This window comes from Zeus faber (genome assembly GCF_960531495.2).
Source record: "Zeus faber genome assembly, chromosome: 2".
NCBI classification, from domain to species: Eukaryota; Metazoa; Chordata; class Actinopteri; order Zeiformes; family Zeidae; genus Zeus; species Zeus faber.
The window spans coordinates 30,786,035-30,802,269 of record NC_137189.1 but is presented as its reverse complement, the minus strand read 5'-3'; the positions used below and the strand labels follow the sequence as shown (position 1 = coordinate 30,802,269).

The window sequence follows — 16,235 nt, the reverse complement described above, 5'->3', positions numbered from 1 at the left end:
TATATTTGGGAAGGGGAGTCAACCCGAGTGATTGGCATCAGAATCTTTTAAATTGATCCGGGATGGAGAAAAGGGCTGAAGCTTTTCTCTCAATACCGGATCAATTACAAAGATTCTGATGCCAATCACCAGAGTTGGCTCCCAATGATGAAAAATAAGGTTTAGGTTAAAAAAAAAATACACCTTTGGCTAGTCTGAGAGAGAACTAGGAGGCAGTGGCCAGTTTGACACTCACCTTGATGTTCTTGTCGCTGTTGGCACAGTTGTTGATGATGGACAGTGACTGCTGGAAGCGGGTTCCTCCAATGCCGATGACATCAGCGATCAGCTGACTGACGGCAATCACCACCTGGAAGGTTGGGTGTGAGAGGAGGAAGCGGCATCCAAAGGATATCCAGAGTGAAAACACCGACTGATCAAACATGCATAGTCACACTATTACACTAAGACTCTTTGGAAAACCTCCAGATGTATGAGTTAGGCGCCCAGGGGTACACCAAAACACACATTAATAACTACAATTTGTGGAGGAACCAAAATTCTTCAACAAGGACCCCTGGAGAGGTCCAGATGTACCTGCAGGTGCGTCCGGACAAAGGACTTGCGTCCGGTGTAGTCGAAGTTGCTCTTCATGAGGAAGTAGAGCAGCTGGGCGGCGTCGCTGCGGATGGAGCTCAGCTTGGAGTTGCAGCACTTGAGGATCTCGTAGCACAGCAAGGCGCACATGTCGGCGCGGCCGTCGAAGAAGGTGCATGGAAACTGGGAATTAAAAAAAAAAAAGAGAAATTCAACACAACGGAGATGAAGATGGCTTAAAGAAGTGGGTGATTCATTTGAGGTGGAAAGAGCGAAGGCAAGAAATGTACGTAAAAATAACAAAAAAGGCAGTAAAGAAGAATGGAGTAAAAGCTGAAAGTTATCAACAAACAAAACTCAATGCTTTTCAATTACAAACTGTGGATATTTTCCAATGTTAATAGTATCTAGGTTATCAAGACCAAGTTCATTGGTGAGACAAAAGTAAATTTAAGGGTTTGTAAAGAAAGTATAAAATTGTCAAGTGATGTTGCTTATGCTAAGAATTAAAGGAATATAGTTAAAAAAATAAAATCGATATCAATCAAGCCAAGGTATTTTATCTGTACAGGTATTAACATTTTTGAAATGACACCCGTTCGTACCAATCACCATTTTTAGACGCCAAAATCCTATATAAGTATAGATAGAAACTAGAAACTAGAAATAGAAATACTAGGAAATTAAAAGGCAATACAATTTTGAAACCGCCAGCAACAGCCTAGTCACCTTGTAGATGAAGGTCCTGAGGGATGTGAAGACCTGTTTGAGGGCGGCCTCGGACTGGGGGATCTGCAGGAAGCAGAGGTGGACCTGGAAAACCTTCTTCATCAGGGGGTTGTGTCCCAGGTCCAAGCTCAGCTGGCTCTGAAGACAAGGTGGATGGTTAGCGAGCTTGAGCAGGTTGAGGACCAAAAAAGTAAAAAAGTTTGTTTGCTACTTTGCTTGTCAAACACGAACACGGTCAGTCAAAACTGTCAGTACATATTGTAGAACCATTAGCTTGTGTGAAGTTTGTGTGATACCTTGAACCCCAGGATGAAGATGCTGAGCGTGCCCAGCACCGTCAGACACACCTCCGTGGCCACGTTGGCCTCCAGAAGACACTGGCTGCTCACCTCTGCCTCCGTGTGGGAGTACACTGCAAAGGCAGCACACATTAGAGGTGTGTATATATACACACACACACACACACACACACACACACACACACACACACACACACACACACACACACACACACACACACACACACACACACACACACACACACTATCCATCCAGTATACATCCATTTTAAGAAAAAGGAAAAACATTCATATAAAAAATAAAACTGACTTATGACATCGATTCATGATGTTACAAAGCACCCCGCTCCACAAACTAATCAAGGTATGCTTAAAAAACCCCAAAAACCTCTCATTTGTTAAATACTAAGCATGTTATCAATACTTTAGTAGACACCGTTACAACTATTTACCCCAGTAAGAGGGTTAGGGTACTTTCTGAATGGCACAGGGGAATGAGGGGAAGGTATGAAACAAGCGTGGCCATATGTTGCTATGGTGATGTAAAAAGAATAAAATATTAGATATTAGATATTAAACTTGTGTTATTATATTGAACTAAATTATTTTGGGTATGTTTTTATATATAAGACTTTATATAAGTAATATTGGTACTCCTCACTTAACGACCTACCTGATTCACGACTGTTCAGACTTACGACCAGCTCTCTGACCAGTCTGTATTGTAGGCTGTATACACTATATACACTATACTGTATATACTATATACACTATATATACTACATACACTATATACACTCAATATACTGTATACACTATATATGCTATGTACACTATATACACTATATATACTATATACTGTATACTATATACACTGTATACATTGCATCTCCATTCTCAGTCGTTCCCGCAGTCTGTCAGTATTCACTACACTAGTGTTGGCAATGGCCACGCCCCCTTACCGTGAAATCACACGGGTCCTCGACCAATTCGCTTAACAACCTGGTGCGAGGAACGGAACTCGTCGTTAAGTGAGGAGTAGCTGTAACCCGGAGCTGCAACTCCAGTGCAATCACCGTAACCAAACGCGCCATGCAAGACCACCACGTCCAAATCTCCATCTGCCTCCTTGCTACAACAACCAAACAGCTTCATAAAGTAAAAACAAAAAAAACATTCCCCACGATTCAGAATATTCCCTAACGCCCCAGTGTTTTGGGTGTAAAGTCCTACTGTTGTTGAAGGTGTGGGCGTTCTCCAGTGAGCCCAGCTGCTGCAGGCGGGCATGCAGGATCCCCGCCCTGTTTTGAGATATGGGCAGCGTCAAAGACTTCCTGTCTGGGGCCACAGGCCCCGCCCCCTCCTGGCTCCTGGAGGAAGAGGATGTGTTCATCAGCACAGCATAAATATTATGTGAAAAAAACAAAAACCAAAATCAATAGAAATGAAAAAAAAGTTGCTCATGTCCTTGAATGTGATGTTTGTATGACGTTTCCTGTACAGTGTAATATAATGATGATGAACATTCAAGACTCTTTATCTGTCACGTGCAATCATAAGTGTACGATGCAGTGAAATGATAGAATGGCAACTGGAATGGCAATGGAACTCCAGAGGCATGTGCAAAATAATAAAGTAGATTGAAAAATAAACAACTAAATAATTATCAAAAAAATAAAAGGTAATAAATAAATAATAAATATTTCCGTTTTTATTTTTAAATACATATTTCTTGCTTATATATAACACACAGACACACACACACACATTTATATACATATACACACACACACACACACACACACACACACATATATATTTATATACATATATACACACACATATACATATATATACAGTATACACACACACACGCGCACAGATATATATAAATAAATATTTTCCCTGTTTTTATTTTTAATACATATTTCTTGCTAATATATAACACATATATTTATATCCATACACACACACACACACACACACACACACACACACATAAAATGTATGTCCAAAAGGATGTAATTATGTACAGTGTGCAATGTCCATAGATGTATGGGTATGATATGCAATAAAGGTGCAATATGTAGAATGGTGCAGAAGGATGGTACACATAACTATGAATATAAAGGCTGTATATTGAAGATATGCACAGAACATGATACATGAAGGTTTTTAGTGATGAAAAAGTAAAATGAGAAAAACAGAAAACTGACGGATTTCTGGAAACACGAAGCCCAACAAAGACACTGCACACTTTTCTTTTCTACTTCTTTGGGCGTGGAGATCAGCGGAGGTTCAGAGCAGATAGTGGTCTGCACCTCGATGAGGAAGGACACTGATGAAGCATCATGCGTTTGGGGTTTGGGGGAGGCAGTCAGGACTCTTACCCATGCAGGAGGAGCTGGGGGCCTTGGCATTTATCACAAAGCAACTTTCCAGCAGGTTCACAGCCAAGAGAACACACCGAGAAGCAAGGGTTAAAAGACTCAGCAGGTTAGTCCGAAAAGACCACGCGGGAGACCATCGCTTTATTATTCACCGTCCACAAAAATGGGTTTGCGCTAATGAACAAAATAAATTGCACAGGCTTTTAGCCTCTCGGACGGAGGAGCGGAGACAGTACCTGGCGATGTAGCGCTTCCCCATGTATCTGAACTGGTGGAGGCAGACCCTGCAGGAGAAAACACCAAGTGGACAAAGGGAAATTTTTACGCATTTTTGTTAACAAATGAATATACATCTGCTGTGTATAAGGTGTATATTAAAATGTTTTTATTTAATTTTTTCGCCAATAATAGCGCCCCCTATATTTGCCTTTTCCAGTAGTTGTGGATTTTGGTACAGAACGACGCTTCGGATAATAATGACCATATTGGTCGAATATCAATGACACATAATATTCACATCGACACATCAACCATCCCCATTTTCTTATTTCCATTTGGGCGGGCATGAACAGGAGTCGCTATATCACCACACTTCAATAGCAAAAGCGTCTAGAAGCAAATTCATGTGCTCCGTAAGAGAGTGTGCCCTCAAAAAGCAGGTGTACACTTGTGCACACTACTTTATATGAGATTATATTTCTTGTCGTATTTATATAGAGAGGAGAGGGACACTTACTCTATCAGTGTGAAGAAGTCCATCAGCTCTGCGGGTGCTGCTTTGTTCCAGTAGGTGAACAAGGCCTCTGAGGGACGGAGGGAAAACAGAGTGAGCAGGACATGAGTGGATGAGGAGTCTGAGAGGACTTGAGAGTCACAGTTTCCTTACATAATGACCAAGGTGACCAATACCCCATTGTATACGTAAGTGTCTTTTCACCAACAGGTTCATGATGACGAATATAATTGATAATTGTATCCAGGAAAGTTTTGAATCTTCTTCTCAAGGTTTCTTCCTATATATATATATATATATATATTTTTTTTAACTCTTAAGCTCTTCTGGGTGTTTGAAAGGGGTCTGGAAAACTGTAACTGTGGCCTTGCACGGGCCTTGTGAATAAACTGGACTTGTATTAAGACGGGTATGGATATCTCGAAAAAACAACCATGTCATTTGTCTTTGACTTTTTTTGAGATGGTTTTCGAATGTGGGGTTAAATTGGTGGCGTATAGATTAACCTTTCTTTAATGGCCTGTGACGTATGTTCGTCTTTTAGTCTTCCGTGCGCAACTAGCGTTACTAGCTTGGGAAACCCCAAATCCTGCATACCCTCCGACATGCTCTTGAGGACGTTGAGGAAGCACATGAGCAGGTTCTTCACCTCCTCCCGGTCCAGTTTGTCACAGCGCAGGAGGGCGCTGCCCAGAGCCGAGGCACACTGGTTCTGATGGAGGGACGGAGGGGGGGAGAGAGGGGGAGGAGGAGAGGAGAGAAAAGAGAAGTAAAACGTCAAGCGACACCCCAGCAGAATGAGCTGACTAGACCTCCCCAGGTCAAGTCACAAAGGAGTCAAAGACATTTATGGCAAACCAAAAAGATGAAGGAATACCGCAGCAAAACCACACAGCCACACAAAGACAAATAGTGTGGTGTACGCATCTTGCTCTGAAGAAACGTTCACCAGACAGAGAGAGGAAAAACAAAGCACTCTGATGCTTTCCGCAGCCCGGTGCCTTGTGATCGCTTCAACTCCAGTGCTCTGGTTGAGAAAAAGCACTTATGGATTCAAGCACAACAGGATTTAGCTGTAAACGGGAAAAGGCTTTGATCGTCTCACCCAGGAGATCACAGCACACAAAGGGTCAAACCAAAATACTTGTATATTTTCCGCGTTATTTCCGTCCGGCCCTGGGGCCCGGCCGGGCTGTTCAGCCACCGGCCCCAGTATGATGTCATCACCGTCCCGGGGCGGGGTGAGGAGGGAGAAGTCCATGGTGACCCGCTTGGCGGCCTGGGTCAGCAGGGGGCAGCCGTCCTCCGGGTCCACGGGCAGAGGGGGCACGTTGACCGAGTGCCTCCTGGTGAACGGCTCCCTGAGCTGGGGCCGGGAGCTCAGAGAGTACTGGGGGGTTTGGGGAGAGGTGCAGGCCAGGGGTGTGGGGGGGGTTGTAGCGGGAGAAAGGCCAGTAGGATAGTTTGTGAAAATACACTGCAGGACAGAGGCTGGCGCTGACCAGTAGTTCTAATCACCAGGGTGACATAAAAGTTGAATCCATCAAATTGTCTGTGTTGATGGATTACACTCCCAGTCCCAGAATTCCATTGGAAACGGCAAACTGCCCAGCCAAAACATCCATATCAGCAGTTTACTGGCCACAACTAGCTACGCTGCTTTATCAAATTCTACAGGGCTGCCTTTCACTTTGTGCATCTGCCCGGCTTTTGCAGTCTTGCAGGGAGAGGCAGCAGGCCCCCGCCACCAACGATAGAAACAGCATACAGCTGTTTCTGGATTCAGATCGCCGCTGCTTCGATCCTGCCCCGCAGTGGCATTGAGGAGGCTCAGAGATTCTTTTTGCATAAAAAAAACCCAAAAAACCCTCACTAGCTGTAGTGCACACCAACCAACACCAGGTGGCACATGTGAGCAGTCCAGAAGGAACGGTGTCTAAGCCCCTGCCCCACTAACACTGAAAGCCGTAAATCCACTGGCAATGTTCAGTTTTGGCGTCATGTGGGAAAAGGAGCCGAATTCAATGTTCTGTAAAAGTCATGGCGTAAATCTCCCCACTCTCGACCTAGTATCATTTGGGAAAATGTCGGTACGCCTGGGAATGGAAGTGTGTGTGACTGGAAACAGTAACATTGCCATAAAGTAGGGGTGGAGCCGAATCAAAATAAAGCACAAATAGTGGGTTTTTACAAATGTTTATTACAAATTTATTACAATTGTTTAAGATTTGTTTTCGGGAAAAAAAATGGAAAAACGGCGAGTCCGACCCGAACCGTGGCGCTCGGCTGCAAGGATGAGAAACTGAAAGTCTAGTCTCTACGGAGACAAGTCTTTATGTTCTTATATTTTATTATTTTTTCTTCTTAAAAATGCAATTCAGACCCTAGCTGTGTCATTTACAGTTAAGGGTGCAGTGCAGGGACATCGGGCACAAACTCCCCACTTTCCTGTCGGCTGGACCCCAGCACGGAGCTGGAGGGAACGAGAGAAAGGGTGGAGAACGTTGCTTCTCACACCAGGAAAGCTGCGGGCCAAGATGGCATATTTGGGCGAGTACTGAAGACCTGTGCTAACCAGCTAGCCCCGGTGCTCATTAGGATATTCAACGCCTCCCTGGCCAAGTCGGTGGTCCCGTCCTGCTTCAAGAGGTCCACCATCATCCCTGTGCCGAAAATCGCCTCTCCTGCCTGCCTGAATGACTACCATCTGGTGGCCCTCACCTCGGTCGTCATGAAGTGCTTTGAGAGGCTGATTAAGGATTACATCTGCGCCTCCCTCCCCTGCACCTTGGACCCGCTGAAGTTCCCATATCAGCCGAACAGATCCAAGGACGAAGCGCTCTCCCAGGTACTGCACGCCACGCTCACGCATCTGGATGGCTGAAAGGGGGGCTATGTGAGATTGCTGTTCATTGAATACAGTTCGGCTTTCAACACCATAGTGCCCACCAGACTGGCTGTCAAGCTGCTGGAGCTAGGACTGAACACTCTGGATCCCGGACCTCCTCTCAGCCCGGCACCAGGTGGTTAGGGTGGGGAGGCACACGTCCAGCTCCCTCACCCTGAACACAGGATCCCCCCAGGGCTGCGTCCTCAGCCCCCTACTGTACTCCCTGTACACACATGACTGTGTGGCCAGGTCCAACACCATCACCAAGTTTGCTGATGACACCGTCGTGGTGGGCCTCATCACCGACGGCGACGAGAAGGCCTACTGTGAGGAGGTGGCTGACCTGTCACTCTGGTGCCAGGACAACAGCCTCCTCCTGAACGTCTGAAAAACTTAGGAGCTGATTATGGACTTTAGGAGAGGATTACAACCAAGGACGCAAGAGCCGTTGGTGATTAATGGGACTTGTACATATATACATATATATATATATATATATGGTTCATAAATAGTTTATATTAAAAAAGAAAAACATATGGTAAAGCCTCTGTGGCGCAGCACGAGAAGGCGCTAGACGTTGCTTTCAAATTCACAGGAAACACACACACGTATGTGAGGCAAAATAAGCGACATATTGATCAAAATAAACTCGTCATCTGCCTCTGTTATCACCAATGGTGACACTTCGCAGCGTTTCACTCGACAACGTGGGACAAGACAAGGATGTCCGCTCTCCCCTTTACTATTCGCCATCCTTATTGAACCCCTCGCGGTGGCCATCCGTCAAAACAGTGATATCATTGGCATGCAAACAGGAAACTCTGTTCACAAAATCGATGGGGGGGGTTGGCCCGTCATCAAAGATCCGCAAGGTAGGATAACATACATGACATCAATAAATTCATCAGAGACTTTTATGATAAGCTTTATCACTCAGATAATGAATCAAATATATCAGACATTAACTCATTCCTTGATGATATAGACCTCCCTAAACTATCCACAGAGCAGGCTACCACACTAGATCAACCACTTACTCTAGAAGAACTCAGGAAAGCTCTCGTCTCATGCCCAACAATAATTCACCTGGATCAGATGGCTACCCAGTGGAATTCTATAAACACTTCTGGGCCACTTATATCCCCACTATTCATCAGAACGGTTACAGAGATTAAGTCAACCTCTACCATGCCCCCGCACATGAATCCTGCTCTCATTTCGGTATATATATATATATCTATATATATATATAGATATATATATTTTTTTTTTAACGTTTCACAATAAAAAATAAATAAAACCAGTATTATAGTTTGATATTTTTGTGTAGAACAAGTATAAACATTATTTTTCATGTATAAATAATAATAGTAAAATAACTTGTTGAAAAAAGCCTTCGCTTTATGAACCTGACATGACATTGGGCGCGCTCCTTTTCAGCCAGGGCACCTCCCAGCGAGGAGCATAGGCTCTCTCTTACATATGGGGGGAACATTTGCCGGTGGCAGGAGACGGCAACTTAGACAAACAAACAACACAACATACAACTGTACAACTTGGCAAAAAAAAAAAAGAGAAGAAAGGCTCATCGCCCAGCGAGACTCAGCTCACCTCATTCCGGTCAAAAGAGCCGTTCAAAAGAATCAGATCATTTTGTGTTTCTCATAAAAAGCCTCGAGGAGCTGCGCACAGTTGAAAAAAAAGACCTTACGCAAAAAGAGAGAAATGCCGCGTGGCTCCGCAGGGACCCCCGCACAACTGATGTGGACAGTGGAGCTGCAGCAGTGGATTCAATAGGAAGCAGCACGCTAACACCAACACGTCCAGTGGACTTCTACCGTGATATTGTAATAGCGCGGTTCACGTGTGCGTATTGAACCGTAGGGGGCGTACCGAATGGTTCGATAACCGTGTACCGTTGCATCCCTAATATAAACCCAAATAATAGCCATATTAAAGAGGGCGCCACTGTGTGGTTGAAGTGGGAGAAAGAAGACAATAACTCCTTTCCTATAGTGTTCTCATGCGTCATATTTCAGAGAAAATCCAGACAAGCAGCAGGGAGCGGATTAATTTCTGGGCAAGATATGAATATCCATGATGTACACGTACTGAACGTATCCTCATCCTCGAGTCCAATTTGGTCTTTATTATTATTATAATTAGGAGTCCAGCCCGAGAAATTTCGGGCTGCAACTATCTGGAACAGAACAACAGCAGAAGCTACGAACACTGTTTGTGTCTCGTTTGAACCGGAACAACACAAGCATGTCGTGGTTTAAATTTCATCCAAATCGATCCACCTACGGAGCAGAAATGACTGGGAAAAAACGACCAAATTTGACGCACAGTAGCTGGACGGTCGTGCGTCACCGACACCACCAACTGTTTCCTCTAGTTTAGTTCATACCAATTGTGTCCTCTAATGTCCTCCAATCAGGTGAACTTACAACCCACCCACGAACCTGAACCCTCGTCTTCGCCCTCCCCCACAGTCCACAATGAATAGGTGCTTGTAAAACGAGAAAAGTTGTGACTCGTGCTGCATTTCAGAGAACCCGGAAAACTAATACATATCCAACACGACTAAACTGGACCCTGTCTATTGCTGCCTGCAGCAATATTTATTATTATTATTATTATTATTATTATTATTCAGGATTGAGGATTCAGATTATTAAAAACAACGCCCAGACAGAAAAGTGACCTCAAGTCTCCACATCTTCATTCTTGAAAACTTAAAAACAAGAAGCTGTAGCCTTCTTTTGATCCAAATAAAATACCGGTGCACATCAATATTGACTCAGTGTGATCACCACGCGAGCTCCTTTCCCACATGGAATCCGTTGCTGGACCTTACACTGCTGGACCTTTAACAATTGCTAACATTGCTGGACCTTAAAAGCAGCGGAGGGTCTTGGTTCCCTCTGCTGCGATAAGGTCCCAGAGGCTCCGTCCCCGGACACACTGACCCGAACCAAAAATGATTAAATGGGTGTGATGGTTTTCAAGCTGTCAAACACTCTCTGCCTCCGGGGAAGCAACATTCTCCACCTGTTCTCTCGGCCCCTCCGGCTCTGCGCCGTGGCGCAGTCGGCGGGCAAGCGAAGCACTTGTGCCCGATGTCCCCTCACCTGCACCCCCAACTGTAAATGACACGGCTAGGGTCTGAGCGGCATTTTTAAGAAGAAAAAGAATAAAATACAAGATCATAAAGACCTGTCTCCGTAGAGACTGGATGCGGTTCAGTTCCTCGGCTCGGACTCGCCATTTTTCTGAATGTTTTTTTTTTCTTCCCAAAGACAAATCATTTTATAAATATTTCTACAAAATAAATACTCATTAAAACCCACTACTTGTGCTTCACCTTTACGGCAAGGTTACTGTTTCCATTCCCACACACCTCCATTCACAGCCGTACCGGGCCTTCACCAAATGATACTAGGTCGAGAGTGAGGAGATTTACGCATCGACTTACTGGATCCTTTTCCCACATGCCGCCAATAGAGAACATTGCCAGTGGATTTACGGCTTTCAGTGCAAGTCGGACAAGGGCTTGATTTAATGACAACATCGCCAAATGCCCCCCCACCACATGTCGTAAGGATTCAAGCACTAGTGTCTACAGACTACAGACTCATTTACCAGCGGCAATGCCACCGCCTGGCGGCGGGAAAGGGGTCTGTTGGAACCAGTACCATCTGAATGGAGGACCACATGCATAACGCAAACACATTGAATGGCTGTTTCTTATAAAGTGACAACTAAATAAAATAAATCGATCAAATATGGGATTATATTTAAACAAAAATAATCTCATGGATTTCCACTTGAAACAACCCCGCTGCACAGTAACCAGATTGAAAACCTAGAGCGGCATCAATCTGCCACCAGATCACAATATGCAGTATCATACAGAAAAGAACATGACAGGAAGTCGACCCCCCGCCCAAACAGATTTTTACACACAGGATGGGTGTGGAATATCAAATAGACTTTAAAAGTAAAGTCTATTTGATATTCCACACCCATCCTGTGTGTCCTCCGAGCACGACAATCTTTTGTACTTGATATTGTGAACATCCCCTCCGTTACCTTCTCCAGGGAGTTGGTCTTGTCACTGCTCTTGTCCAGCAGGCTGTTGCCGGAGTCAGTGGACACCAGGGAGCCTCTGGAGTCGGTGTGGTGAACCGAGCTGACATTTGGAGTGGATGTGTGAGGGGAGGCTGCGGGGAAAGCACATTTCAAGCACAGAGAAAAAAAATAAATAAACGGAGACTGATAATTAATTAAACAGAGTAGTAGTACTTGTCTAGAACTATGTTGGCGTCCTGCAGGCCTGTCTACCCCTACCAGAGTTTTCCGTGAGAAAAAAATTGGTGCCGGTCCAGTCGTAACAAGGGCAGAGGCTTTAATAAACATTTCACTCTGATAACATTTTGATCAAATTAAAAACAAATTAAATACGTCAAGTAGGTCTAAATTAATAACAAAGTTTGTGGTGTTCTATGTCTCATCGACATATGTTACAGCTCCATGGATATTTACCGTCTGCTTTGGGTTGGAACTTACGTAATTGTTTCATCTCCCAGCACCAATTCAAATTGTGCGGAAGAGTTATTTTCACCGGACATTATGAACGGACATTTAAATGTGTCGGACTTCGACAGATTTTCCCGGTCAAAGCCAAAAAGGCAATTACCGGATAACAGAAACTCTGACTCCTACATCCTGGATTCTACGTCTAGAACGGAAAGTGTGCTGACGGAGACACCGCCTTCATTAAATGTTAATTTCATTTCACTAGAACTACATTCCTACACAGAATGAGCAGTTTCCACATGCACCCCCCCCCGGACATATTCCTCACTTTTCTATAAAAAAAACCTCTTCCCGAGATTTGTTTGACTGTGGGGTTGTAAAGCCCTTTCAGACTGTAACTGTGATGCAGGGCTATACTAATTAATTTGACTTGAGTTGATTTTTCCGATTGCAGCGGCAGCAGCACAGACGCTCCGGTTGAGCTGGCTGCTCTGATGGCTTCAGAGTGCACTGAGCTCCAGGGCATAACACAACAGGGTAAACAGCAACAGTATCTGCACACCAGATGCAGATGCACAAACTCCAGAACAACACTGCACAAAAGGTACGTTTTTACACTGACAGGGCAAAAAAAGGACGCAAATCAATTGCTATAAGAGCGTTAATGTCTATTATTTTGTCTTAGTTTGAGCCAGGATTGGAGTTTAAGGCCCCCAGTGAAGGCTTATAATACGGGTTATTTCATTTTTGCTCGGAAAATATATTCAGATTCACACTAAGTTTGACAAAATAGAAATTAATCCAAAGAATGCATGTGGCCTACTTCTTCAAAATGACACTTCTGCAATAGATAGAGCGGGTTCTCACCTGTTCCAGAAATAACACCAAACACGTCCTTGTGGAGAGCGCTCTCTATGCAGCTCCCCGGCTTCTGGGGAGTCACCGTGGAGTTAGGCACCAGAGAATCCTCCCTGCCGCTCTACAGACAGGAAAACAATTTCAGTTTCCAGTTCAATCAATGTTGCTAAAATAGCTCTCCGATATCCAACGGGACACGATGAGTAATGAAGGCAGCATGCGGCAAAGTAAAAGACTTGTTGAGAATACAGGCCGTTCTTCTGGTTTTTTTTTTCATTGTTAAAAAAAATATATAATAATAATAAAAATTAAAAAAAATTAAAAAAGAATACAGGCTGCTCTTCACTATTCGGCCACTCGGTGTCAGGCTCACATTGTGGTTGCTGATGAGGGGTGCAGCCTCCTTCACGTCCAGCCTGTAGACGTTCTCCTGCAGCAGTCCAAACAGGGGGAGGTACAGGGTCGCCAGTCTGGCCTGTTGGCTCTAGAAACACAGTGTTTCATGAGTCATATAAGAAAAACATACATTTAAAGTAGAAATCCATAAGATCATCGGTGTTGGGTTGGATAAGGCAACAAATCCCAGACTTATATCGAAACTGCAACGGGTTTGGGTTTTCCCCTCATCTTTGCTCTAAGATGGTCAAAAAGATTTTTTGAAAATGTTACTTCTTGTGATTGATTGATTGATTTGTGGGGGTTTTTTTGGTCAAAATCTTTTGGTTTTTTTTTTGTGAATGTTCATCCATTCCAGCATTTCACTGACCACAACATAATAATCTTACGGATTACCCCTTTAAAATGCTCACATTTCTGCTTGTGTGCTGCTATACTGTTGAATAATGTGTCTGTCCAAAATGCTCTACATGTGCGTATGAAAATGGCCATATGGCCTCGGTACAAATACAAGCCGCCAAAGACAGAAAAGCGTGCCAAATGTCTTTCTCTCAGCATCCAACCGCAAATTACATCTCATGAAACTTTAATGACGTAGCACTTAAATAAATGATAGCGGGAGGTGAGCCGGGGAGCTGACAAAAAGTCACCTTGGCGACGTAGCGATCATCGAAGGTGTGCTTGATCATCAGGCTCTTCAGAACCTGGATGGCGATGTGGCGGACCTCCCTGAACTCCTGCAGAGCCCCGCCCACCTCTCTGAGCAGCAGGCCCACCAGGAAGTGGTTCCGACAGAAGTCGTCGGTCAGGGAGTAGTCCAGCTGGAGGTCTGAGACAGGGTGGAGGAATGGACCGGTGAGTAAATCAAACGTGAACGCGAGACAAAACAGGAGGAGCAATGAACGAGTAATGAAAGCGACAATCTATAAGAACGTCTGTGTTGGGTGGAGGATACTACAAGTGGCAAAAATTCAATTTCTTTCATCCATTTACTATTACACACACACACACCCACCCCCACACACACACACACACACACTCACACTCCCACACACACACACACACACACACACACACACACACACACGGATTTTCACTTTAATAAGACACTTCAACCTTAACACTGCTCACACCTTGGAATCTTTGGATTCGGCCTTTCCCAAAGGGCATGGGCAGATTGAGAGGGACGTAGTGCTCGTGGTTGCACACCACCCGCAGGAACTCAAACTTGAACTCGTACAGCGTCTGCACGGCGTGAGAAGCAGTACAAAAACACACAAACACAAAGTGAACTTGTTTATCCCCCGGCACATTGATAGTCCTCTACCTCCCCCATTGACTATTCAAGTGTCTATTAAGAGCTGTGTGGAACACATGCTCTATGTGAGAAAGTGCATCCTGTCTTTGGTAGCTTCATACATAGTTGGAGGAGAAAGCATCAAGTGGAACAGAATAACCTTGGGGTCTCCAGGAACAAAGCAGTTCATGTAGTTGTTTATCTGCTTGAAGACAAAGCCCCGGTCCATGAAGGTGAAGCAGCGCTGCGCAAAGAGAGCACAACAACACAACAGCTCTCAGCATTCGCGCAGTCTTTCCATAAAAGAAGCCCCGACAAGGTCTTTAGCGTCAATTTAGCATTCAGTTGGCTCAGCGGTCTCACTGCGACTAAATACATCTGGAGGCGGATCGATCGATCTCATCTGCTATCGACAGATAGATGATGCTGCACTGCAGGTGGAGCTGACAAAAATCCTAATATCAGCCTTAAAGGCAACATTTATGTCGCAACATTACGATATGACCAAAATCCCAGCCCACATCTGGTCTCATATCACAATGTCGATGTTCTGACGATATACGGTATATCGACCGGATGCTCACCTTGACGAAGACGGCCAGGCTGTGGTTGGCGTTGCGAGCGGCGTCCAGGTTGTCCTTGTATTTCTGGGTGATGTGCGGCATCAGCATGTTGACCAAGGTCTCCACGGCGTGGTAGAACGAGGCCGAAAAACGCTGGTTTCTGGAAAGCTGGAGAAGAAAGGAAGGGTGGATGGATAGATGGATGGATGGATGAATGAAAGGATAGATGATGGATGGATGGATGGATGGATGGATGGACCGATGGATGGATGGATGGGATCACAAGTTAATCTGAGGAAAAACATCTTCAGACAAGACAACAGAAGTTCTTCAGACCCCTTCAGACCCACCTTGACCTTTCCACTCTCCATTAGATACTGAGCGATGGACTTGACCAAAGCTTCAAAGAAAAACCATGAATGCTGCAACACAAAAAAATTTAAAAAATGCAGTGAGTTGAATGTTTGCCTGACGAGAGAACACCAGCAGCGATCTCTTAATAACAAGGGATGAAAACACAACCACCCACAGCCGTCACCATTTTCACAACACCAGCGCTCCAAAAAGACAAGGCGGCGTGAGCTACCTTCAGCAGTTTGTTGCTCGTGAGAAAGTCGGTGGACGGCTTCAATATGGCCGTCATGGCTTTGGCCAGCGCCTCGTGGACGGTTTTACCATCGTTGAAGGAGTACGGCTCCGATTTAAACACAAACTGAGGTGATAATGAACAAAAAAAAACAAAAACACACATATTATTAATATCACATGTAAAGTATTTATTGCAGCGATTGAACGGTGACGCTGATGGTGGAATCCTATGTGATGCTTGTTTAAGCTCATAGTTGCTTTATGACTTGTTTTAAATATAACTTCCTTGTTTCTTGTTTCCTCCTTCCTCGCATTGTAATGTTGATTTTTTATAAATTTTTTGATGTATTAGCTCTTTTCCCAACCCAGTCCTC

General features: G+C 44.5%; 1 protein-coding gene across 7 annotated transcripts in view; it reads right to left on the bottom strand.

Moving 5' to 3' along the window:
• The window catches only part of LOC307248093 (dedicator of cytokinesis protein 9-like), a 90,252-nt gene that overhangs the window by 16,222 nt on the left and 57,795 nt on the right, over positions 1–16,235 (bottom strand). For 6 of the 7 annotated variants that reach the window (XM_080024321.1, XM_080024322.1, XM_080024317.1 and 3 more), the window contains exons 25-41: positions 15,860–15,985; positions 15,624–15,695; positions 15,295–15,441; positions 14,871–14,954; positions 14,547–14,658; positions 14,064–14,242; positions 13,391–13,501; positions 13,027–13,138; positions 11,713–11,843; positions 5,325–5,439; positions 4,731–4,797; positions 4,231–4,278; positions 2,838–2,974; positions 1,602–1,717; positions 1,306–1,443; positions 577–759; positions 236–349 (exon numbers count right to left, since the gene is read on the bottom strand). In XM_080024321.1, the coding sequence (XP_079880447.1) occupies positions 236–349; positions 577–759; positions 1,306–1,443; positions 1,602–1,717; positions 2,838–2,974; positions 4,231–4,278; positions 4,731–4,797; positions 5,325–5,439; positions 11,713–11,843; positions 13,027–13,138; positions 13,391–13,501; positions 14,064–14,242; positions 14,547–14,658; positions 14,871–14,954; positions 15,295–15,441; positions 15,624–15,695; positions 15,860–15,985 (1,992 nt within the window). Of the gene's footprint in view, positions 1–235; positions 350–576; positions 760–1,305; positions 1,444–1,601; positions 1,718–2,837; positions 2,975–4,230; positions 4,279–4,730; positions 4,798–5,324; positions 5,440–11,712; positions 11,844–13,026; positions 13,139–13,390; positions 13,502–14,063; positions 14,243–14,546; positions 14,659–14,870; positions 14,955–15,294; positions 15,442–15,623; positions 15,696–15,859; positions 15,986–16,235 lie in introns of those variants that run through there. The other variant, XR_013844760.1, reaches the window with a different exon arrangement.